Source organism: Pundamilia nyererei, unplaced genomic scaffold, assembly GCF_000239375.1.
Source record: "Pundamilia nyererei isolate P.nyererei 1_Seehausen unplaced genomic scaffold, PunNye1.0 scaffold00024, whole genome shotgun sequence".
NCBI classification, from domain to species: Eukaryota; Metazoa; Chordata; class Actinopteri; order Cichliformes; family Cichlidae; genus Pundamilia; species Pundamilia nyererei.
In genome coordinates, this window is record NW_005187425.1 from 1347980 (window position 1) to 1374150 (window position 26171).

At 40.8% G+C, this 26171-nt stretch overlaps 1 protein-coding gene across 1 annotated transcript; it reads right to left on the reverse strand.

Moving 5' to 3' along the window:
- Positions 1–1794: 1794 nt before the first annotated feature.
- adss2 (adenylosuccinate synthase 2) lies at positions 1795–25828 on the reverse strand. Its single transcript, XM_005727345.1, has 13 exons — positions 25563–25828; positions 15397–15499; positions 14051–14119; positions 13909–13959; positions 13669–13735; positions 8060–8167; positions 6317–6398; positions 6072–6198; positions 4824–4978; positions 4302–4426; positions 3554–3651; positions 3148–3297; positions 1795–3038 (listed from the first exon to the last, which is right to left on the reverse strand). Exons 1-13 carry the CDS (start codon positions 25722–25724, stop codon positions 2986–2988), a joined length of 1350 nt encoding a protein of 449 aa, XP_005727402.1. The 5' UTR covers positions 25725–25828; the 3' UTR covers positions 1795–2985.
- Between the last annotated feature and the right edge of the window lie 343 nt (positions 25829–26171).

Sequence of the window (26171 nt, forward strand, 5' to 3'; positions counted from 1 at the left end):
AAGTAATAATACGCCATGTAGACACAGTATATTAAATAGCACAGAGATAATACCTTTCAGAAACTGTTGCAGTTGTACCCAGCTTGCTAGTACTGTGTGGGCACGTATACCATTTTTCAGATTTTCATTGCTCTGACATTCATTGTATGCACGCCGACTCAGTTTTGTCTCAGTAAAAGAAATGTTGTTCATTATTAGCTCCAAGTCCAACAAGAGCAGCCCAGTTTCCCTCTTGATCAGTGGAGACACACAAGTTTAAAAGCATACAGCATTAACTTGTTTTTGCTGTGCACTGAAGACATTTGTGTGTGAGATTGAATGATGAACATGAGAAGAGAGATCAGAGTTTCAGCTTTTATTTCCTGGTAGTTACATCTAGATGAGCGGCACAGTCTGGGCCTCACACCGTCCATTTGGGTTCTCTGTAGTCCAAAGGCATGCATGGGGTTAGGCTAATGGGTGATTCTAAATTGATCATATGTATGAATGTGAGTGTGAGCGGCTGTCTGTCTCCAAGTATTGACTGTGATGGACTGGCGACTTGTCCAGGCTGCATCCTGCCTCTTGCGTCATGACAGCTGGGTTAGACTCTATAACCAGGAGCAGGTTAAGTTTAACTTTTACAAAATCGCAGCACACTGATCAATTAATTCTCCAGAAAATGTCGTCACAATTCTAGGAAGATCAAACCAACCTCTGTGTGCGGATGTCAGTGATATCTTACATCAGTAGCCCAACATAGATTCCTCGACTCCCCTTGTGCAAGTTTGCACAGATAGTAAGCCCACGTTCAAATCTAATTTTATATTCACTCTTTACTGAGAATTTTAAACACCACTGGGTTTGTACATATTTAAACATGAATTTGTACATATTTAAACATGAATTTAATGGTGAAGCTTGCTCAGATTCTGTGACACTTAAGTCTCTAAACTTACACAGTCGCAGCTTTTCTTCCATACTTCAAATAGGCACAGATGTTTTTGAGCTGGACTGACCAAAATGTTTAAACTGCTCACACATTCATACAGCATGTTTCCTGTTGCTCACACTCATTTCACAGCTGCATTTTTCTTCACTTTTTTCTAAAGTTGTAGTTTTTTTTCCCCCACAGCTAACCATGGGTGAGTTTGTGGTACAGTGATGTTCCACAAGGTCCATTGTTTAATCATGGATATCTCCTCTCAGTTTAAGCTTTCACCTCTGGGTAGACCAACATGAAGACCAGTGAGAAAAGCATGTTATTCTGAAGCTGAGAAACTGGAAAGAAGCTGAGCAAAGCCAGTAAAAGTATCTGGATTGTCCTGAAAAAGAAATGATGTACAGAGCAACAGGCATCTAAATGGCTCTCCAAGCTAAAAAACAAAACAAAACAAAAAACAAGAGCTGATAAAACACAAATGGTGAAAGCAGCAAGGAAACCCCCAAAACACTAATGAGACTTTGAGAACAGCAATGCAGAGGCCACACTGCAAGATGCCAACCACTCACCAGCAGCAAAAATCAAAAAAACAGGATTGCAATTTACAAAACTGTACAGATATGAGCTCCATCAGTTAGGGAACAGCTTTATGGCCTGATGGGACAAAGCTTAACTACTACCATATAGATGGAAAGACCAGTGTCTGCAGAAAAGCATGGATCTGCTCATGATCCTAAACATACAAGCTCATTTATAAAGCACGGTGGAGGTGCTGTCATGGCTTGGGCTCCGTCGCTTTCATTGATCATGACTGCAGTAGCAAAATGAATGAAGAAGTCTCCAAAAACATACTCTGACAATTTACAAAGAAATTCATCCAAAATAATCAGGAGGATCTTTATTATGTGGCAAGATAATAATCCAAAGCACACCACCACCTCAACAAAGGACTTCAGCAGGATACATAATGACCATGCACTTAAAAACCCCAACAAATCTGACAACTACATGATGGTGCAGTAAAATCCTGTAAAGGCATGACCAGTGAAGAAACAGGAAATCTAAAGTTTATTTAATGTATACTGAATAAAAGCTGAAACTTTTTTGTGTCTCTTCTCATGATCACCTTTTGATCCAACACACAAAATGTCTTCATTGCACAGAACTGTAAATGCAAACAATGTCGTCATCCACTAAGGTGGGGATTCAATGCAGTACTCTAAATCAAGACTGTGGAATTACAGTCTTGCAGAAAACTGGGCAAAAAAAAAAAAAAAACCAGCATACATCGAATCATTGCCTTCATCCCATGTTACCAGAACAATGTGCTGACAGTGCAAAGACAAAACAACATTAATCACAAGAATGTGAGGCGTGGAAAAGTGCTGACAGACTAATTTGATTTGTTTACTTCGAAAATCTAAGTTACATTAACATTTCTGTGCCTGTTAGTGGTTAGAGGAGAGCTCACCTGCTGAGATTAATCCTTAAAACTCGAGCGTTCCCACAGCGATCAGTGGAAGCAACCGCTAGCTACGGAAAAAATTTAAAAGCTAGTTTTTTTTTGTTTTTGTTTTTTTGGAGTTGAATGACAAGGCAAGTTTTAACACTGAGAACACAGAAAGACACATTTAAAATATAAACCGATCCCTTTATCGTGTGAGGATGCGCCGTACACCTGGAAGAATAAAACATAAAGCACATACAGTCCAAAGCATCTAAAGTGCTGAGGGGGAAAACACAGCGCGTTAAAATCACAGCATAGATCAACCAAAATACAGTCAAACAATGTGTTCAACCAAACGAGCGATCCGGTGCCTGCGTGTCTCGTGGCCGTTCCTTCACGCCCTCACCTGATGGCAGCTGGCGTTGCCCAGTGTGTTGTATATGAAACAAAACGCTGCAATGTTAGCAGAGCGCCTTGTGATGCTGTTTTAATAAAGTTTAAAACTGTTAAAAATCCAAACAGACTGGAGAAGTCCAGTCCGGCACAGTCTGATGACGGTGGCGTCTTTGTTTGGAGGTTTAAAACAGGTAGGTAGGCTGTGTTTCTTTCCATTTGTCTAGAAGAGCTGGATCATGGACTCCCGGGACTTCCCTACTCCGATCCATTTGACTGATGAGGTGAGAAGCAGAAGAAGCAATCATCTTAGGGGAAATACTGAAAATCTATCAATTTAAAAAGCTGCTCATCAATTCTTGCACTTCCATGCGTGACTTCTTACCAGGCACTCCCACATGCTCCTCAATGAAGCGAACGTATTTCTGTGCGTTCTCGGGCAGCTCCTCGAAGCTTCTAGCGGCCGAAGTGTCGCTGTCCCAGCCGGGCAGGGTCTCGTACTGAACCTCCACACGCTGCAGCACCTCCTGATTGGCTGGCACAAATCAATAACAGCATCACACCATTAACTTGACAGTAGGAATCACTCGAAGGGCAACAGCAACAGATCGATGTGTTCTCTCTGAAAACGGAGCTCTCTGTAAATGATCAAATAGACTGGAAGAAGAGAAAAGGCTGCCCGATGATCTCCCATGAAGGCAGAAGATTCTCCACCTACCAAGATCCAGTTTAAGACTACCAAGCAAAACAAAATTCATTAACATAGCTCACATGTTCAAATTTCTCCTCACCTGGAAAGTGAGGTATAGTTTGGTTGTCGACTTTGTACCCTATGCCCACTTTGATCTCGGTGAAAACGTCAAGTATGTCGAGTTTGGTGAGAGCTAAACTGAAAGAGAAGACGGACAGCTTTACAACAACTGGATAAAGATACTTTATATATTTTTACAGTAAATCAGTAAACAGATAAAACAAATCTGCTTTATACAAAATGTGACAAAAGGGATGAAAAACTGTCAGAAAACAAGAAAAACAAGACTTTTTAAAAATGAATAATAGTCACCGGCAAAACCTATTAGCGGTCCTAAAACCTATTAGCGTCACATCACAATATTCAATTCAATTCACAAAACAGTTGCCTCAAGGTGCTTTGTATAGTAAGGTCAAGAGCCTGCAATAATACAGAGATAACAGAGAAATCCCCGACCATATGAACAAGCGTTTTGGCGACAGTGGGAAGGAAAAACTCCCTTATATCCATGTAAGCTTTTAACAGAGCAGTTCCCTCTCTTCTTCTCTTCCTCTAAATACTTCATATAACATATAAACAGGTTACATGATGTCCTGAAGTGTTTAGATACAATAATCAAAGATACAGAAACTTCCTTCTGTAGGGACACAAAACCAACTTAGTGACATAATCTCGCCAAAGTGTTGCGACTGTGCCCTAAGGTGCCCAAGCATCCTAACTGGAGTTGTGACTACTCTAAAATACTTTCTTTTCTCTTAAAATATACAAAAAAATGATTTAAAACTCACGCAGTGAAGCCATTAATCATATGTGCATATTTGATGAGCACCAGATCCAGCCAACCGCACCGTCGTTTTCTGCCTGTGGTCACGCCGACCTCCTTCCCTCGAGTCTGCAGCAGGTCTCCGATCTCCTAATGAAAACAAGAGTCTAAACTTGAACATCAGTTCTTATGTAGGTTTTCTGTAAATGTTTGCAATCGCAGAAAACAAAAATGCTCTAAATTTGTCTCTAAATCTTTGAAACGAATTCTAAGCTACAGCTGGTTTACTGCTGGCAGTGTGGCAAAACTCCTCCAGGTGGTGCTATTTGAAAATCTACTCATATTTCACGCAGACAAGTTAAGTGATTAGGCCATGTTTTAACCATGCAGACACAGTAGATACTGTATGTACGAAACAGTTAATGTGTATGTAACGTGCAGCTTTTAATTCTCCATGTGAAATATGAAGTCGTGCTTATTAAAAATAAAACCCGATCTGAACCAAACTTTTATCGTGTTTATATTTCGTATCGGTGTGTGCTCGTACATTCTTCTGCTCTGAGGGGAAAGCACCGATGCCCACTCTTGTGGTGTACGCCTTGACGACCCCATAAACCTCGCCGACGTTCTGAGGCGGCATCCCGAGGCCCGTGCACACCCCGCCCACCGTGCAGTTGGACGACGTCACAAACGGGTACGTTCCTGCAACGACACCAGAGGTGAAGTCGGGTCATACTTTCTCATGTCACATCTCCTTTACTGGTGTGAGCTCTGAAAAGGTGATGTCATCGCAGGCTTGTTTTAGCAAGTGTCCTGATTTGTACAAAGGCTTTCATATTTGTCCAAAGATTTGTGACAAAACCTGCAAAACAAGCTGTGACTGGACTAGAAACCAGATAGCTTCTACGTGACACTCAGTTAAATTTAAAGTAATTTTCCTAGTCTGTCCTGTTGTCTGATTAGACCTGCGGTTGCACCTTAGGAAACATACAGACAGACCGACACAAACAGAACAATCAATCAGAAAAATGACATGCTTGGAAATTTTTAAAAGCAAACAAGTGCTGAGATCACAAAACCAGTTGCTGGAGGCTGCTGACATGGAGGTAAACCCATTGTGAGGAGAGACTGTTGTGTAATCAAACAGCAGTTTTGGTGTCTAAACCATCAAGCGTGTCCTGTCAAAGTGCTCTTTATGTAAACGCCAACACCCTGCATGCTCCCATGTGACATGTTCTGATCATGTGTAGATCCAGCCTGTCAGAAAGAGGGGATGTGTTTCGCTCTGACACCACAGAAACTACAGGCATCGTCTCTGGATCATGTTGAACTTTGACTGTAATTTAATCTGCTCTCAATGACAGGTTTGTGCTCTTACAGAGAGATATTATGGTTAAGTCTACCGTATCATTTAATGAAAGGAACAATCAAATTGTCATACTTTAAAGTCTTATGAGAACAGTTAAAGAGGCCCTATAATTCTGATCAACTGACCGATAGACTCAGGGTGCCTCCGTGCTCATGCACAGGTGAGTGGTTTGAACTTGTGATTGCGCACGCCAAGCCCAGATGCACAAAGCGCAATAATAACGCTTAAACTTACCGTCGTCCCTACCCTGAGCTCCATGCAGGCTTTTGCAAAGAGCATCGCAAAGCTTTAAGTGTTTCTTGGACAACGTCATCAGCTCACCGTGGGTGCACTAAACAGCACTTTGCAATCAGAAACAAGATTTATACTGACACTACAGGTTAGCACAAAGAAACAAAGAAGTGAAGTAAACACTGATTTACTGACCAAAGTCGATGTCCAGCAGCGCTGCATTGGCTCCTTCCACCAGGATTTTCTTAGGAGGACCATGAAGTGCCTCGTACATGTAGTGCACACCATCTCTTACCATGGGCTTGATCTGCTCAACAAAGTCCTAAAATAAAAAATAAAAAAAACTCGCAAAAAACCTCAACATAAATAATAAATAAAATACAGGGAGATCTGCAAAGAGCACAGCTAAATGTTTTCAGATTTCCTTTTAGTTTTATTACCTTTAACTTGAGCAGCTCTCCGTCTATGTCGATCTTTAGAGTGGGGTACATAGACTGGTACTGCTGGGCCAAAGCTTTATACCTGCAACAAAGAATGATTCTGATTTATTTCAATCATTCATGCACCTTGGTCACACTTTTTATTTTTGTTTGCATTTTAACACAAATGAAAAATAGCAGCACAGAAAATAACTATCGGTTGGACTATTTCCCCCCTCCTTTTCTGGTGGGGAAGTAGGAACAACCAGGAATGGCCACATTCAGAAAGAGATCAACCCTTTGAAGGAGGTCAGTGAAAGTAGAAGGGTTTAGCATAGAAATTCAAATGTCTATCATGGTGTTACCTACTAGGCCTGTGCAATCAAACTCATATTTTTCTACCTCCAATGATTATTAAAAGAATCCATATGAGATAAAGATATTTTTTTATATTTCTTATTTTCCTTTTACATTACCCTCCATAAAACTCCCCTCCCATACTGTGACATGTCCACTTATGCTTTTCACTTGAATAATGATTATAGTTAAATAACACTAGCAGATTTCTGTTGGTCTGTGTGAATACTTTGGGGTTGCTTCCTTAATCACAATGAGTTACTACAGCAGGTAGCAACTGGTTAGAAACTTTATTTTAATTAATCACTTTTTTTTTCAAGTTGTAAAATTCTCCCTGTAAGTATTCAAAACCACCTTGAGATGACCATAACAGCTGAACCGTCTTGAATTTCAACTCTGAGTAAGTGAAGCAACTTACAGAGCTGGATTTCATCTGAACACCTGCTTAGATCTGCTTCCAGTAAAAGTTCCTGAGTTTATGGCACCGAAAAAAGGCTCGTCAGCCAGTTAAAATTTCTGAGCTCGGTGGTTCAAAAGATATAAAATACTACTCAGCCTTTAATTAATTAGTAATCTTAAACCTTTGCATAGTGACAGTGTCGCTGTCAGGGTAGGCTGAGCGGTGACTGCAGAAATGAAATGTGTTTAAACAGTTCAACTTTATTTTTGTTTCACTTCTACAGTTGTTTATTAATGCAACATATTTAAATTGCAAACCAGTCCACCTGAAACTAAACTAAACAACCAGCTTCACACCAACTTCAGCTTCTGAAAAGTAAAGATAAGATATTTTATTTAACCCTTACTTACAGAGACAGTCGCGTTGAGACTCAATGTCTCATTTACATTTACTTATTAATGGGGCAAATCCACTGGTGGATGTCTGTGGGGAAGTGACCCTTAGCTGCCTTCCTCTGTGAGCTCTGTGAACGCTTTCCTGATAACTTTATGGATTCGATCACTAGTATAAGATTACACTGAATAAAACCTGGAGTTCATTTTGGAAAGTAGAAGTCAGGAGGATTCTCCAGGGTAGGCTCATTAGCTGGCAACTTTCACAGGCTTGCACTTTCACGGCCAGATTCACCCACTGGTTGGTCACATGCTGTTTCAAAACACTAGATGGCGATGGTGGAAACACTATTTTACTAACCAATGGGTAACGTGGTGGTTCCATCCAAGTTTTATATCATTTATGGTCTAAACTATGGTCTAAAGCTTTTTTTGTGATACTGGCACAACAGCAACAGTTACCAGACAACCAGACTCCTGCTGCTGATATGCAAAAGTGATCAGGGTGAACGAGAACTGCATGTTGAGTGTTTATAGACTGTGGGCCTTTCCAGTGTCCAAACCTGTATTCTGAAAGGTAGATGTGACATATATAATGTTGTTGGTGAGACTGACCTTTCAGAGAACTGTGTGAAGTCTGCCAGCAAGTCACATATCCTGAGCCCGGAGCGTGCCGCCTTAGCCGAGTACACCGGACCAATCCCCTTCTTTGTCGTCCCGAGGCTGAGCAAGGCCAAGAGAGGAGGGAAGGAAACACAAAGAAAAGAAAAACAGCATTTACATGCAGTCTTGCTCCGCAACATGAACTCTGAAACTGTAAAATCATTTCATGCTATGCACAGTTGCACACAAATGAAAAAGGAGCAGCTCAGTGGTTCTCACAAGAACAAAAGTTCATTACGCTGTTCCTAAAACAATACAACATAAAAAACATTTGACCTGCCACCTCTCATTTAATATCACTAAAACGGGTTCAAGTTATAGTCACAGACTAGCAAGTCCGAACTCGTGATGTGGAAACTTTTATTCTCTGAAAAATGACAAAATGCAGATGTTTAACTGTCACTGAGCCATTTGCTTCTTCTCTACAGACTCCAAAATATTATAAACTCAGACAGAAAGCATCTTCTCATACTAGAGTATTACAGTCTGACGTGCTATCACCACAGAATTACTACAGAGACAGCATGCCCACCTAAATACACATCTACATACAAAAGCTTACCATGTCATCATGTACCTCTAATAAGACGCCCTATTAAAAGGAAGTCTTGGCACAGCAGAATATTTGCACCCTACATGCAACTACAGAACAGAAATAGATAAATATGCCCTACAGTTATTGCGCTTCATCATCAGTGCAGCCAATATAACTCATGTAGTATCCAGTAACCATATGTGCCAATGTGCATGAGTGAAAAGTCAGCTGTTTCTGCCAGAGAAGTAAGAAAGTAAGAAGGAAAGTCCAGTCGTACAAACCTTTGATTTATTTTTAAACACATTTTTGCTTTATCTGAAATATTGCATCATTTGGCATCTTAATAACACTTATTTAAATACAACTGTCAGAGATGTTTGAAAAGGGATGAACTCTTAAGTACAACTGGGAACAAACTCAGAAACACTACACTCACTGGCTGTTCTGTTATGTACTTCTGTTCAACCGCTCACTGATGCAAATATCTAATCAGCCAATTATATGGCAGCAACTCGGTGCAATTCAGCAAGCAGACATGGTCAAGATGTCCTGCTGAAGTTCAAACAGAGCAGCAGGAGTGTTTCTAGTTCCTTGTGGAATCTGTGCGACAACAATTAAGTCACTTCTGACGGCAAAGGGGAGCCCAATCTACAATAGCTGTGATAAAAGAAACTGTGCAATATAAAGCATGATATTTCAGTGGAATTAAATTGGATTCAATTTGAGCTTTACCCCCAAAGTTTGAATACAGTACGGAATAGTAGACTTTATATTTAAAGTGAGGCAACAAAATTTAAAAAGAAATATTAGACAAGTGGAAAATTAAATGTGTGCAACTTAATGTCCATTTCACTGGCAAATGAGTGATCTTACAGCAGTGCAAAGCTGGGAATGAGTGACGCATCATCTTTTTTCAAATATTTGTAGAAAACTTTAAATATTAATTTATATATTAAAGTTTTTGTTTGTTTTTTACTTGCAATGCTGGTAAATTTGTCAGAGATGAAATTTATGACAGTCGCACAGAGATCCCAGCCTTGAACTGTTTTACAGACACTTAATTTTATGGTAGAATAATCTTGATTATGAATCTTGATTATAACATGGAATTGAGAGTTACTAACTTAAATGTGTGAGGTTAGATCAGCAGTATAACACCGGCTGCTGTGATATTCCAGCACTCTGAATTGTGTTGCCTGGTTCTGTGATCGTATTCTGCTCTGACTTTCAGCAGACCTTACACTACAGCGTGCCTGCAGATGCTGGAAATCCACCAGCCTGACATCGCAATCTGCTGAAAGCTTATAATGACTCGGCCATTAAAGCACATGCACTCTGTCGCTCTCAGAAACACGTGAGCCGGCTGTGAGTTTGGGACCGTGGCTGCTTTTAACAGGAGTATGCTGGGTCTGAATTTAGATTAGCATTCTGAATGTTCCTCAGGCTTAGCATAACATTCCTCACACATATCAGTATGACGCAGTGCCCGGGCGAGTACTGAATTAGATGATTGAATATCTCGTTTTACTACCTATTTTATTGCTTGTGTCCTTGTGGAGAGTTTAGAAGTCAGACCGTCAGCAGGAGCCTGCTGCTTTACTTAGTCACTTGTTGAAGCTGTGCTACTCTGTCTCGCGCTACAGAAACGACACCTGCTGCAGGGCTGCTACTCTCTGCCTGCCCTCCGACTTCTCCGAGGACGCCTCCAGGCAGAGGAAAGCGTAGGTTACATGCACAGTGTCACTGTGGAGAGACGTTCGTGCACACATGCAAAGTAAAGATAAGCCTATGTGTGAATAAGTAAAGGAGAAAATGCTATATCTTTTTAAGTTACTATATATAATATAATGGGCTCTGTGATATGTATCCATATGGTTTCAGATACAGAATAAAACAGTATTGTATATATGAATATAGTTCTGTTACATTTTACAGGATCTAGCTAATTCTGTCCCCAAAATTGGAAAATAACTCAAAGTTTTGAAGGTATTCATACAAAATAAATTAACTGTGCAGGTGAGGGAGCACACAGAAGAGTCTGTAGATTTGTTCATGCAAATAAATCCTGGTTTATTTTCTGAGACTTTTACAATTTAACAAACTACTTTCGGTCTGTACTGACCCATGAAATTGCCAAAGTCACACAATGACACAAACTAACCACACTAGACTAGACAGACTCCCATTTGTTGTGAGGATTAAATTAATAGTAGAGTGCAAAGGCCCTCTTACTCTGTCTGATGGCAGGTAAACCTATTATTGAAACCATCAGCAAGAAATATTAAAAATGCTTTTATTAAGGCTTCACCTGCACAAGCCTAGAGACCTGTGGGAAATCATCTGGTGGTCTCCGGTCACAAATGAAAACCATGCATTCCCCAACAGGCTGCTGGCAGCTGCTGTGAAATCGACTGCTAAACTCCATTCATGCAGGCCTAGAGACCGGTTAGTGACCTCCTGGTAACCACCGGTCTAGAGGAAAATGTGTATTCTGAGATTAGCAAGCCAACGAGTGGTTGCTGGAGGTTGCTGATGGTCACGGGCAGGTTGCTACAGACACCAGTAGTTTGTATGGAAGATGTCAACTTGACCGGAAACACTAACTACTCACCAAACAGTGTGGAAAGTGTGAAAAAGCTCAACACAAACATTCACCTTCAAAAAGTTAGACCTTTTAAGATGAGAAGTGTGGCAAACTTTTGACTTTCAAGGTGGCTGGTCAACATTTCAGTGTTGCTCAGAACTTTTTCAAGTTTCACTGCAAGCCAGAAATTAAATTAAATTAAATTAGATTAAAATGAAAACTGCATCTGCAGGGAGAATAAAGCAATCACAAGGCGATTTTTGTGTGTTCCTTCTCTGCAACCAAATCACACAAAAGCAGATGTGATCGACCGAGTTGTCGATGAAAATTTTTCCCTAGCGGCTGCAATTTGCCAGAGGACGTTGTCGACCGGTCTCTAGTTCTGTGTGAATGAGGTTTATCTTCCAAAGTACTATAACACTCTTTGGCAGCAATTACCCAGTTTAAACCTCCCGACGGACTACAAACAACATTAACATATTATGTTTTAAGCTGTTTTGTTTAACAGCTGAATATTTACACATCGAGCAGCAACAGGATGACATTAAGTCCAATAATCCGCTTTTAACTCCTCGTGGAAATATCTGGCATTTTGGCTGCTAAATCCTCCACGATGTTCACCATCTAGTCTCTTTGCCTTTCAGCTGTTTAGCGATGAGTGCACAGAGTGGATGTTCAGAGATCCTTGTGTAAAATTACACTATGAGAACACAGAAAATGAAAGGTGTGCATGGAGCCGAGAGTCACCACGATGCTCTGCAAAGCCGAGGGTGGGAGCAGTTTTAGGTGTTATTACAAAAAATGTCAGTGCTTCAAGTTTGTATGTGAGGATCAATGTCGTGTTTATTTCTAGAAAGGAGACCAAGATGTTTATAGAAGAAATCGTGTTCAAAGCTGCCGTAACATTCTTCTACCTGGATTTACAGTCATACTGTTGTTAACCGCATCCAGCAGCTACTAATGGTGCAACGGATCAAAAATCTCACGGTTCGGATCGGATCAATTTTCGGATCAGCAAAAATAGAAAAGAAAGACAAAAATTAGACTCGCCATTTACTTATTTAAGTATTTTTTGCCTATTAAAAAACATTCAACTGAAGACTCATTCCACGCACTTATATAAAAACAAATTAAGGTGCAATATGGACATTATGGACCATGCTGGGCATCCTCTGCATACGGCCATAAACAACCAGGAGTCTGTTCAGTGACAGGTTGCTTCTCCCAAAGTCAAGGACCAGCAGACTTAAAAAGTCCTTTGTCCCACACGCCATCAAACTGTTTAACTCCTCGCTGGAGGGGAGAGGGAGGGGAAACGGGGACAAAGGAGGGGGAACAAGTAAGCTGTAGTGCCTTTTCACTGTGCAATAGTTTGTTAGTATCCAACGGTGTAATAGACTCACAATACTTGAAATGTGCCATTCCTTGTATTCTTATTCCTAATTATTCTATTTATCCCTTTTGTATACTCTGTATTTATATTTGTGTATATATGGTATATTTCTGCTCACATTCTGCAACTTCTGTCGGTGCTGTGCTACTAGAAACTGAATTTCTAATCTAATGTGATCTATAGGGCAGTACAGGGCTTTGTATCTACCACTCTACTGTGATATAACGAGCGGTCACAGTCACGGTCACGGTCACGTGGCTTTCCGTTGACCTGGAGGTCCACCCATTTGTAGTTAGGGCAACAGAAGATGCCTGGGACAGTTCAGCCATAACTTTAAACTTCTCCTGCGCATACTTGCTTGGAACGATCTTGTCACTGAAGTGGACGCGCAACGGGATATCATAGCCTGGCTCAAGCACGTTTATCACAGTTTAAACCCCTTGTTTTGCACAACGGAATACGGCCTCCCGTCTGCAGCTAAACACCCCAGTAGCTTTTGTAATATCTTTAGCCCGGTTGGATTGAGCAGCAAAGAGCTGCTTAAATGCCGCAAACTCCTCTGCTCCGCCACTTGGACCGCTAGCGCTGGCCATAACCACCGCTTGACAGACCCACCACGCGCACCATACACATACTTTTTTTTCCTTTCTCGAATCTTCGGATCACGTGCATACCGAACCGTGGAGCGGGATCGGTTCGGATTTCGGCTCAACCGTGATCCGGTGCACCACTAGCAGCTACAGCTGGCAGCTGTTAGTGTGTAACATGTGGAATAGTACCCTGACCCTGTGACAGCAAACTGCAAAACTGTCCAGAGGCCTGACTAAGATTCACATGACAAAAAGAAAGAAAAGCATGACTCAGTGCAAAGATGAATACCGAAAACAGAACGCAATCCAAGATATGGAACACAAGGAGTGGCATTTATTCAATCAACGACTAACTTTAGTGTTTGAAGCTGTGTTTGCTAATATACGGAGTACCTGAAACTTAAAGTGTGTGCACGCTGTGTGTACATTGCAGCCGTTTGTAAGCAACAGGTTTCTTACTTCTGGCCTGCTTGCTCTTGTCTCTGCTGTTCCTGAACGCCATCAACTGCTTGGTGGAAGTCAAACACTGCGAAGGAGGGAGAGAGGACACACACACACTCACACACCTCAAAGAAAGCAGAGCTCCCGCATTCACACACACATACACGCGCACACACACACACTTCTTCTTGCATGCATTCAAACTGTCGCACACTCTCTAAAGTAAACGAGTGCAGGGGCAGATCTGTGAGGACTTACCAATGTGTGCTCTGTCCGAGATGATCAACCGTTTCTCCCAGCCTTTTAGACCTACACACGCATATATGCTGTGAGTTCCACACAGATAACTAACACCATGTTTTGCTCAGAAAAAGAAAAAATAAGTAAGTACAGCACTCACTTTTTCCTTTGCGTTCATTTTTTTCTGCTTCTTCGAACAGGCCTGGAAGATGGATCACCACACCATTGCCTGATGTAAAAACAAAGCTGCTGGTGTTACTGTGCAGTCAGCCTCTATCAAGCAGCTTTGTGCTCTGAGAGAGTGAAAATTAAGGGCAAATGAGGGGAGAGAGTGTGACCTCTGAAACCCAGACACTAACAGATGTGTTACTGAATCTTAAATCTCTCCTCTGACCAGGGCACAAAGCGTTTAGATACCAGCCTCTCATTTCTGGCCAGAGCTGACAGTTACTTTCACAGATAAGTGTTTTTGTTTCCAGCGAATAGTCGCATCCAAAGTTTCTGTGACCTTGAACACACTCATCCTGGCTAATCAAGACTTTTGTACAGTTACAGTTGTTACATGAGCACCAACCAGTGTTCGTTTCAGTCAGATCTACCCATTACTCATCGCATCATGGTTCAAAATACAAATAGGTGATGCTAAATTTGCTTTGTCTGTTGTTTGTTCTATACTGTCTGCTGTTCAGACCACAGTGGAAGCAAACCTGAATGCGGAACTGGCCAAACAGGATAGCCTGCATCTGGAAATGTTTTAACTTAGTTGGAAGATAAGCTTATCGTTCCCATTTGTGGGCAGAGTCGCTTCATTCGACTGTGTGTAAGTTGCATCTAAACCAAAGTCAGCGCCCGTCATTGTGAAAGCAGTCTTAGGTGTGCCTGAATGTAATGCCAAGAGACAGAGCAGAGCTTTCTTTACTCACTGGAGTATTCAAACAGCTGGCTCTAATTAGCTTTTAACTGGAGCTTCATTACGTGGAGGCAATGAGGTAATTACTTTAACCAAATTAAATATAGGAAACAAGGAAATTAGCTATAAAAGCATTAAAAAAAAGCTATTTTAATGACACTGTCAGAATGAATGTGCTCACTAAATGAGACGTTCTCAAAATCTACACAGGAGGCAAAGTTATGTCACAACAAACAGAAATAAGCCTCTACACATGAGTGCCACAGTCGTAAGCAAAAACAAAGCAGAAACAGTATTAAGTATTGATAGACTGTACGTGGTCAACTGCAGATGTGTACAGGGACTGGAAGCCTTAAAGGAAAAGTTGGATCCATTAGCTAATGAAATTACTGCAGATGGGTGGATACGATGTAGCCTGCAGTCTGGCTCTGAGTCAAGCCGATCGCACTCGCTGTAAGAGTCGTCAGGATGGAGGCTATATGAGCGATGACGAACAGCCAACTAAAAGGGATCGCGATCAGTTCAAGAAGAAAATAGCGAGGAACTGTGTGTGTATCGTGCAGCAATGTAAGTGTATTTCTGCATGCGATACACACCAATGAAAGCGGTGACCTTGGGGTTGATGATGCCGCTGGGTAGGAGGTGAAAGTCGTACTCGACTGAGTCGACCACCACTGTGTGTCCTGCGTTGTTGCCGCCCTGCAGGGAGAGAGGGGGGAAAAAACAGAAACTGATGACTAAAGCCAAACAGAAACTAGAGGAGGCTCTCCAACTTTGTTTTGAAAAGCCAAATAGTTTGGCGAGAAGCAACAAGCATCATACACAAACCACGAAGCGCTGCCTGTTAGGGTATGTGTTGCTCTGCGCTGTTGCTTAGAAACTTCTGCTTACTTTGAGGTCAGAAAGCAGAGGTATCAACCCAGTATAAACCTACTGACAGATGCATGGAAGGGCATGTCAAACGAACTGTTGGTAATGTGTGTTAAGAACGCGTTCATAATCCTCTAGTCTGCACACCCAAACACAGCGACATGTTCTGTCAAGACTCTACAACTACAAACACACACTTTAAGAATATATAATAAAGAAATATTCGTAGTTACGCCTGAAGGACATGGTACTCCAAGAAAGGAAATGAAGCTGGAGGAATAACGACTTCCAACAAGCTGTGATTACAAAAGTAAAAGCTAGACTGACGTTTATAATATTTGCGTAACAATATGCAATTTGTCTACAGGTTCTAATACTCAGAATTTAGATTTATATAGGGCTTTACAAGCTCTTCAGTCCTTTTCTTGTCAAAATTGGTGCCTATATTAACCATAATCTGTCTTTTTTGTTTATTGAGCCTTATTAGCAGTTTATATGGCCTCAATAATCTTCTACAGTTGAGCAGAGATTACAAGCAAGAAAAAAGGATATGGTAATGCTACTTCTTTCCAACTCCACACTTAGATTTCTAATTTTTAAGTATTTAACCAGTGAGGCAAAGCAACGACACTTATAATAGCTCATCAGACTCTGTGCAACTTTATACAAACACTGTTCACATTTGCAGCAACGCTCGCCAACACTTAAACTGACTTTGACATGTATAAAAGGCCAACTCATCACACTTAACAAGACGACGCTATCTGCCTGACAGCTAAGTCGGTGAGAAAACAGAACCTCATCAGTTTTTTTATGATAATAGTGATGATAAATCACAATAGTGATGACAAATTTATGACAAGAACAAAATCAGCTAATCATTCAGGCTGTGGACTCTTGGAAGTGCAGGTTCTGAGAAGCGAAAGCAGTATCACTATCGGTGTGTAGACGCTCAGTACTGAACTATATCTGTACACCAATTTGTTTGCAGCACAAGACATCCACTGGCTAAAGGAAACTACAATTTCAGACAAGCAGAGACCATTTAATCTTGTTGTATTTAATCATGCTTCTGTGAGTTAATCTGATAGGATGTAGCACAGACGCCTGCAGATGATTTAGCACATCTGACTTTAGAGATAAAAATGAGGGGACCCAGAAAAGGAACGGTGAGTTCTTGGACTAGAACATCACAATCTGACCTGCTTTACTCCTCTCTTCTTCGTGTTTATCAGTCAGATGTTAAGGTAAAAAAGAACACGAGGTACACGGAAAAGAAGGGGAGAAACAAACAGATACTTAAGCAAATACTTCATTTTTTAAATTTCTTTTTCTTTTGCTGTGATGAAAAATTAAACTGCTGATCCATTTTTTCTGCTGCAGCTTGCGTCACTACCCACAACCCACGGTGCCTATTCAACTTATGCCTGTGGACATAAATCAGGCTCAGCATGTGCTTTGGCCACATGGAGTTATTCCTGGCTACAGCAGCACCCTGAAGGTGGAGAGGGGAAACAGATGGGGGGCAGATGCCTCTCCTTTTTAGATATGACTTTTACGATTCACCCCATCCCCCCAAAGAACCGAAGAACTCCGGTCTTCCAGCAGTCCCATGGTCGGCTTCTCGTACCCATCACAAGACACAAATTTTTACGATGGTCACCTACTGCCCTTTAGTTTGGGAACTGCAGGGGCAGTGTGATTACTGCTCTAAGGGTACAATAGAAGGTCTCTGCTATGCAAACATACTTCAACAATAACAGAAATTATTACTATTATTAAAAAAGAGACAAAACTAAAGCTGTAGAAGCTTTTTGACAATAGATAAAGGACCTGAGGAAAAATCTGACCTTGCTGTTGGTAATAATGAATCATGCGACTCTAACCTGGGATAAATGCTTTGATGTAAAAGGAAAAACATGAGTTAATCTTGCAGCTATGCATCTCTTAGCCATTGGAATTAACTGGACAATTAGTCAATCCCTACGTCATCAGGCGCTACTGGTAGTTTCTTCTGAAAGACATAATTACATAAGATTAATTTACAGATTATTTGGCTTCAGCTTTAAGAGATCTTAAGCTGATCCAATCTTTGGATCTTTATTTGGTTAATGTGTTTAAAATGCATGTTTTGCCCCATCCTCTCATTAATGTTGTGATGCAAGTACGGTACTTTTGAAAAGCACTCAGATCTCAGATTTCATTTATTTTGCAAAAATAAGCAGCTTAGAAAAGAGCAAGCAGAAACTTCTACTCATTGTATAAGATTTTAATGTCTCAACGCCTCTGTTTTTACTGCTATGTCAGAATGGTAAGTTGGGTAAGTCGATGTCCTGCTGGCGCATCTGATCTTTTAGGTAGCATCGATTTCCAAAAAGATCTCAGTTCAGCGGTTTTGATGTTCACACTTGTATTTTGTCTTCTTTTTTTACTTTTACAACTAATAGCACTGAAAAGAAAACCCAAACTGCTCAAACCCACTGGGCATACCAAGCAGCGAACAGCAGGCAGACATCGCAAGAACTGATAGAAAGTATTCAACTTACATTCAGCAGGTGGCCAAAAACTCAATAAAAACTTAGTCTGAATGACTTTTTGAGTATGATCATGATAATTGGATTTAGGTTGCTATGAATAACACTCAGCCTTGATGATGAACATGATGCTTTTCATCAGACTCATTATTAGATCCTACCTGCAAGATAAACCTGATTTTTACAAATGTCACCCACAGAGTTTTACACAGAGACAGCAGTGGGTTCAGTAGCTTCAAAGACATTTACATTTTCAGAGGCTGGGTACGACTCAGTATTTATATCTCAGATCGCTGTCAGATAAATATTGTTTTGTTTTTTTCACAGAAAATACTGTGATATACCACAGCAGGAAAAGTGATGCTTTTTATAGACGTTTTGAGAGTTTGGGAGAACACTGGACTACTTCAACCACAAATCCTGCTTTTTAAACTAAATATAGTTATTACATTTGACTTCTTTTAAAAAAGCTTTGACGCCTCACCAAACTGTGTTCACGTTACCACACTGAATCCCATGTGTTAGCACAAAAACAGGGACTTTTTATTAGCGCTGCCACTTTTCATCTGAATCAAGTAATGTGCAAAACAGTTAAAACCGTTCAGCACCAACTCCGTCCTGTTCAGTCATTTAATGCCAGATAACAACTTTGCTAAACAGATCAGTTGTACCTGACACTTTGTCTCTGAGAACCAGGGAGTCATGGTGAGGACAGGATCTTCCTCCTAAACAGGCTCATGTTTTGTTGGCAACCATTTGCCTTACTCAAGTGTACTCTGACACTAAATTGCAGGTCACTATCATTTTCTGTACTACCTTACAATGCTGCAAAAGATTAACTACATCTTATGAATCAATCATTAAATAAAATCAAATACCATACTCCAGAATTTGGAACATGTATGTATATTTATAAGATATTAACTAGCCGTTGGGGATGCTCACAGTTACTTTTCTTCTTTGTGATGCAAGCAAAAAAAACATAAAACAGGCAGGCAGTTTAAGCTAAGGCTGGATGTGATCACACCCCGAACAACCTTAACAGATCGGGGTTTTTCAAAAAGATTTAGAAGCCCCCTCTAAAAGTTTTGGCCTTCCACTCGAAAATAAATGAATAAATGAATAAATAAAGGCCCAAAAAAGAAGCACAGGAGACTGAGATATCCTTTGGCCAGATGAGCTAAACCTAGGCTTTGTTCCACTCCATTCTGGGTTCGTGCCCATGTACAGTTAGGAGCCCATCCAACGGGCAAATGAAAAAAAAACAATATAACTGTATTTGTTTAAATGTTTCCTCAATCTATATACTGTATTACCAAAACGCAGATCTATTTAAATGATATAATTGGTAGAACACAGTAGTTCATCATACACACTGGTGAGGCTAGTAGTAACTCTCAGAGTCAGCTGGCTAAATGATACAGTACTACAAAAACGAATGAAAAAGAAGTGATGGAGGAAAATGGAAAAACTAGCAATGCAGTGAATTTATGACGTGAAACTTTGGTCCAATCTAAATGAAGGAGCCAGGCTGCCCTGACCAGTGCAGGGGTTGCTGCAGCTCTCGACCAAAGCAGTGAATATCGAGAGAATATTTTACCTGCATTATTATTTATTTTTTGTTCAACAAAGAAAGTTCCTTTTCTAATTGGGCAAGAGTATTTTACCCGAGAAGCTCTCTGAGCTCTATACTTTATTACTCTTTCAACATTAATCCGTGAACAGTAGATCTGACTGTGTTATTGATGAGATTAGCTGAATCAAACCAAGTTGTTCTGGTCCCACCACATAGTTGTGCTCGGGGGTCTTTAACTTAAAACTGACCGCCAGCATCTGCCTCTAACTGGTCACTGTGCAGAAGCTTTCCTGCATATAAAAACTAATGATTAGTTCTCCTTATGTGAATCCCTGTTGTGAGCCAGGAAAAATCCTGCCGTGGTTTGATATTTCCCCTCTTTTTCTGGTAGGAAGGTCTGACTTCAGTTCATTACAGATGATTTATATGATTTTTATCGGATCCTTTTAAGTCTTGAAAGACCAAATGCATCAAAGTCGAAGGGCTAACAGGGCAACAGTCTCTGTTTTCTTTTCTTTTTGCAAACATCTCTATAGAAACTGAGTCGACGTGCGGCAACCACGTCTCCAGCTGAACTCGTACATCATTATAATACAAACCATTGTAAGCTAAACCTACACTGTAAACAAAACTGGACAAAATGGGCTTTAAAACTTGAGAGGAAGTATTATCAGTTTCACCCGATGACCTTGCTTCACGGCCCTTTGTTCTGCATCAGGTACGTTTCCCATCTCCGATCAGGTGATCGAGCCACTCTAAACTTTTAACTGTAAAATGTCTGAATAGTGAAAAACACTTTGTCCAAAATGATAAATAAAAAAGTAAAAATATGACAATCTGGAGCTGTTGTTTAGAAAACTACTTAAATAATCAGCTATTAAAGTACATGTTGAGTAATTTCAATCCCACATAGGCATCAGAGTACTCAGCTATAACACTTTACAGTTTGTATGTTTTCCTTTTGTTAAAAGCACGCAGTCACAGTTTACTTTAATCACTGATTGAATTGTCTTCGCATTGTGCATTCAACGAATGTTTAAACGTTTAAAAGGTGTGAGCAGCTTATACAGAAATATATTACTGTAAATGTGTTTTGCTGGTATCACGCCCTGTCTGCTACACACCTCTGACTCACACACCCAACTGTCACCAACAGCATCTTAGAGGTCTGGGCTGTAAGGGACACCGAGCAGGACTGCTTGGCAAAGCTGATTTTATAAAAAGACTAAGGGTGCCTGCTGCAGCACTTCACCGCTCACTTACACATCAAGCACACATGTCATAACATCATAATGCAGTGAGGGGAAGCACGTCTGTGCAGGGTCGCCTGACAGACAACTGGACGGAAAAGGGAGTTTCCTGAACAACCAGTTTTCACGAGCACTCGGCAGATTCACTGGACCGTCTGCGTTAGTGAAAGAGGCTGTTTGATTACAGCAGAATTATAAACCACAATTATTTTGGCTCCTGTTGAAATTATCTGACAGGTTTATACACGCACTTTCCGAAAGTAATTCTAGGCTTATCGAGCAATTCTGTATAATTGCATCGACTTCTTTAAACATTAATTATATTTCAGCGGGAAAAAAAAGAAAGAAGCCACAGACTGTTGAGGGTTAATTTGGACTTTTTTGAGTGGAGAGCAATAAATGTGGCGCAGTAATTGTTTTATCTCAGTATCTTGTTTTATAATTTTGGAAGCCAACATTAGAATTTTAATTAAAACTGAACCAAGTGCACATCACAAGGTGTTATTAAACTTTGCTTTTTTATTAGGAACAAGGTTTGCTTATAGCGCTTATCAGTTTAACAGGAAATCCTCCCCATCTGCTGTCAAACAGATTTAAATCATAATTTTGAGATGTTTATTATGCATTTTAACTGCTTTGGTATCGCTGCCTGATTAGAGGATATGGTTAATATTTTGCCGGTTCACTTGGTAGGAGCTTTGTGAGTCTACTTAGTGGAAGAGTGCAGGTTTGAGCTTGAGTTAGAGCAGGGATGTCAAACTTATTTTATATCAAGGGCCACAAACAGCTTACTTTGATCTTATGTGGGATGGACTGCTGAAACTCCAATTTCTGACAGTATAAAAAGTTTAAATGCATATTTAATCAATTAGATACTTTAATATAAGACAAAGAAAAGATATTTCAACATTTTGCCTCACTCTGTCTACATGGTAAAGAAATACTGCTTTGCTATGCCCTCCTTCACATTTTCCATAACCATCCAACCGGCCAAATCGGGGTCTTTAACGGGCCGATCCTGGCCCCCGGTTCTTATGTTTGACACCCATGAGCTAGGTGAGCTGAAAGGACTATCTTGAGTCTAATTTTCAAAAAAGTTACAGTGCTGGAGGCCAGAACAACACATCATAAATGCATTCACCATATGTTAGTGATCAGATCTTTAAGGTGAAACAGTGTGATGCTTTTCTCTTTTTAAAGCACTTCTCTCAAGCAAGTTTCAAACCTCTGAATCAGAGGTTGCCAAGAAGAATTTAAACCAGTGTGTTTCTGAGCCAATCTGTGCAATTACTACAGGGACATGTTGGAAAATCTGTCATCGCAATTGCTGCAACCAAGACGTGGGTATACGGAGGATAAATTAACATTGCAGTGAATTGATGTGGACTATCCTGACGCTGTTATTAATTGTGCGTAGGCACAGCCGGATTACTGGAAAGAGTAGGGAGGCACTGGGATTTTTATTTGTTTCCCTCTTACAGCATGACGAGGAAATACCAAAATCACATTTTACCTCATTGTGACAGAGCGATAAAGTATTTAATTTCACCTGCTTTTTGTTTAAATGCATACAAAAACAGTTAACAGAGACAGACTTAACCGTTGAAGCTTTTGCCTAGAAAAGAAAATAATAAACCTGGTGCATAAGCCTGGAAGGCTTGTAAAACATACTGTGATTAGTTTGCTTCCCCACTCCTCACTGCATTACATGCACAGATTCAGGCTGACAAACTGCCTGTTTGCGATCTGCAAAGCTTTGATGCCTTTTCTTCCAAAATAGGAAGTACTGCGCATTGTTCTGCAAACACAACACACTCAGCTGACTAGTTTGCATGTTTTGTTGCTAAGGCAATACCTAAACCAGTCCAAAACATAAGGTTGCTGCATTTCAAATCCAGACACTGTATGATGTGTAACAACATACATCACAGCCCTAATATAAGCAGTCTGATGCAGACTTGCCAGACGTCAGCAGTCTTCGTTCTGTTGCTTTCCACAATAACAGCAGGGTTTTAAGAATTTCTTTTTAACTGAGGATTTTAAACCTTTTTATTTAAGCAGATCAAGGGCAGAAACAGGCTGGACAAAAAGAGGAGAGGCATATTAAAAGCCCAGGGATAACATATCCGGGTATTTTAAAGTTGAATCCACTCATTTTGCATGAGGAAACCACAGTGGATGCAAATCAAAAGTCCTTGCAGTCTTTGTACTGTCGCCATTTCACTAGCAAGCTTAATTTTATTCTATGTGAGATTATGGGCTCGGTCTTTAGTCTTGCTAAATTAAAAAGGTGAAATTAATTTTGTAGATTGTGGTCATTATTAGAGTCTGGAGGACTACTTAGGGTATGCTCACTCGCTCATGATTTTGTCAACTACAAGTTGTTAGCCAATGAGTGTGTAGTGTCCTCTGTGTCACAGTCAGGCCTCAATTGTCATGTCTGGCTTCAAAAGATGGTCAAAAGAACCAATGAGTGGCTCTAGCCATTGTCTATGCAGTTAACAGATTTTTAAAAAGCTAAAACACTAAAATCTCTCTAAAAGCAAGCTGTGCCACTCTGTGACCATCGTGGTAATGCTTACAGAGGACCATAAGTGTCACGTCAATATTCCTTATAACATGGAGACTCACCCAAATCTCCATGTTGCAAAACTGACCAGGCAACGCTTCACAGAGCAAATGAACAATGTAAATAAAGCATGCTTTAAAAGAAACCGTACAAGGCAAAGAAAGGGGATATTCTTCAATGGCATAGTCAGTCACTTGATCTCAACCCAAGAGAGCAAACAAACAAGCAGCAGCTGAAGCTGGCTGCAGTTAAGGTCTGGCAGAGCATCTCAGGGGAGGACACACAGCATTTGGTGACGTCCATGGTTTCTACACTTCAGGCAGTCATTGACCGCAAAGGATTTTTATCCAAGTATTGAAAACAGTCCTTATGCCAGTCTCTCCATCTACTTTTGAATTTGTATAAACATGGCTCTAAAATGCTTTTGTATAAAACATACAAAAGCATTGTGGAGTATATATAAAGTCCTCATATAAAAAGAATTGAAGTGCGTCACTTATTATGAGGTAAAGTAAGTGTCTACAACAAATGCTGATTATTAGTAATCAATTAGTAGTCCTTAATTAATGCTTCAGAAAGCAGGAAGAGGGCATTCTTTAGGTTTTACAACACTTGTTTTTGGAGGAAAAATAACCTTACTGACCACTCAAAGTGCCTTTAATTGCAAGTTACACTGTAACCACACATTCATACAGTACTGTAAACTTCAAGCACTTTTTGCAACTCACATCTATGATCAATTCACCAATGTGTGTCGTAGGATTGTACAAGGAAAAGGAGTACTCATATAGGCAAACTGCACGCAGACAGGCTTGGTACCAGGAACCTTCTTTATGTGAAGCAACACCATTACCCACTTTTCCACCGTGGCACTGAGGTACCCTCTCTCAAGGAAACCTTTGACCTCTGTATGACCTCTATTCCTTTTGTGCCCCCATACACGACCCCTCCTGTGCTGTTTTACTATTGCACTGTTTAGCAATTCCCCCCATGACACTTTAGAGACCAGCAGGTGCACAGATAGATCGCATGTCACCACTGTCCCATAAAAACATACACAGAGACATGGCGTGTACAACTTCAGAGTTTCAAGAGTCTCTAGTTTGACTCCAACAGCATCAGTGTGTTAGAGTTTGTAGTACCTGCACATTTTTCAAGTTTATATTTTTGTGTATTTTGGGTGACGTTTGAAACGCTGTCAAATGTCAACACGGGTCAATTTTGAGGCCAACAGCAATTAAGGTTTAAAAGAAGAAAAGAAAGAAGAAGAAAATGCCTTAAGATAACTTTAATTGTGCCAATACCGCCAAGACACAAGCATTAATGAAGAGCTCGGCTAGAATAAACACAAACCGAGGATAGCCGCTGTTTTGCGCCTTCTCTCTTCAAATAACCAGCTCAAGGTATCTGTTTTACGTGTGCACATGAAGTCACCACAGCTTTACAGGTGTTTGGGGAGCTAGGCAGCTAGCAGGAATTCAAGGTGACTTTAGCAAAAACACAGAGAGCCAGCCAGCCTGCCTGGGATGTTCGTCAGCCAGGAAATAGTCGCTGGCTTGTTGGATTCAATTCACACGGTCTTGTGAGGATGACAGAAAAAAGGGGGAGGAAGACCCCGCTTTTTCCGGTGCTAACCACTTTCACGAGGTGTGAAATTGGTGAAATCGCACCTGTTATGTTGGGTACTGGTAGTTCGGGACAGTACGGGTGAAGCCCGGCACGAAACAGAGGTGCTGTATAAAAGGAGCTGAATGTATTGCTGTCGAGTTCGTGCAGATTTGTATTTGCATGATTCGCGCAATATTTCCGTGGCGTGACAGCTCCCACTGAGTGGCTGGAAGTCGGAAGCTGACAGGAGGTTTTCATAAAGAATGCGGCAGAACATCAGAGAGGCGGGTGTTTCAGCTAACGAGCAGCAGTTACCTGCGGACTCTCTCCTGACGACAGAGCTCACCTAACGTACCTGGCATCTGCACACCATGTCCGCGTCCTGTGCCAGCAGATCCACAACTTTCCCCTTCCCCTCATCGCCCCACTGAGCGCCGAGTACCACGGTCACTTTGTTGCCAACCGTCGGCCTGGGTATCCGTGTCTTCGGGGCTTCCTGACTCCCGCTGTCCGACATTTCAGCTCGGTCCCTGGCTGTCTCCACTCCTCACCGACCTAGACTGGAGGAACTACCAGCAACTGAGCCGAACCGGAAACCTGGCTTATTCTACGCATGTGCGAACAATTCTTCTTCCCACTCCTTTCACAATAAAATTCTACGGAAGCGTAGAGCTGCCACCCAGACAAAAGAAAAATACAAGTGTATCACGTTATAACGTGAAAAGTTTATTATTCTAACAAGATACTTTTCCTGTTTGTACAATATACTGTCACGTTCGTACAATATTGTACAAACGTGATAATTATGTATATTGTAATAACGTGATATTATGTTGTTCAAACGTGAAAAGTATATCGTACAAACATGATGGTATATTGTACAAACAGGAAAAGTATCTTGTTAGAACAATAAACCTTTCACGTTATAACGTGATACACTTGTATTTTTCTTTTGCCTGGGTGG

Bases quoted from the DNA above. Each gene is read 5' to 3' on its own strand.
- adss2 (XM_005727345.1), bottom strand. From the start codon at position 25,724: ATGTCGGACAGCGGGAGTCAGGAAGCCCCGAAGACACGGATACCCAGG. The intron at 15,500-25,562 runs GTACGTTAGGTG...CTCTCCCTGCAG, and splicing joins ACATGGTGTGCAGATGCCAG to GGCGGCAACAACGCAGGACA. The intron at 6,399-8,059 runs GTCAGTCTCACC...TCTTTGTTGCAG, and splicing joins TTCACACAGTTCTCTGAAAG to GTATAAAGCTTTGGCCCAGC.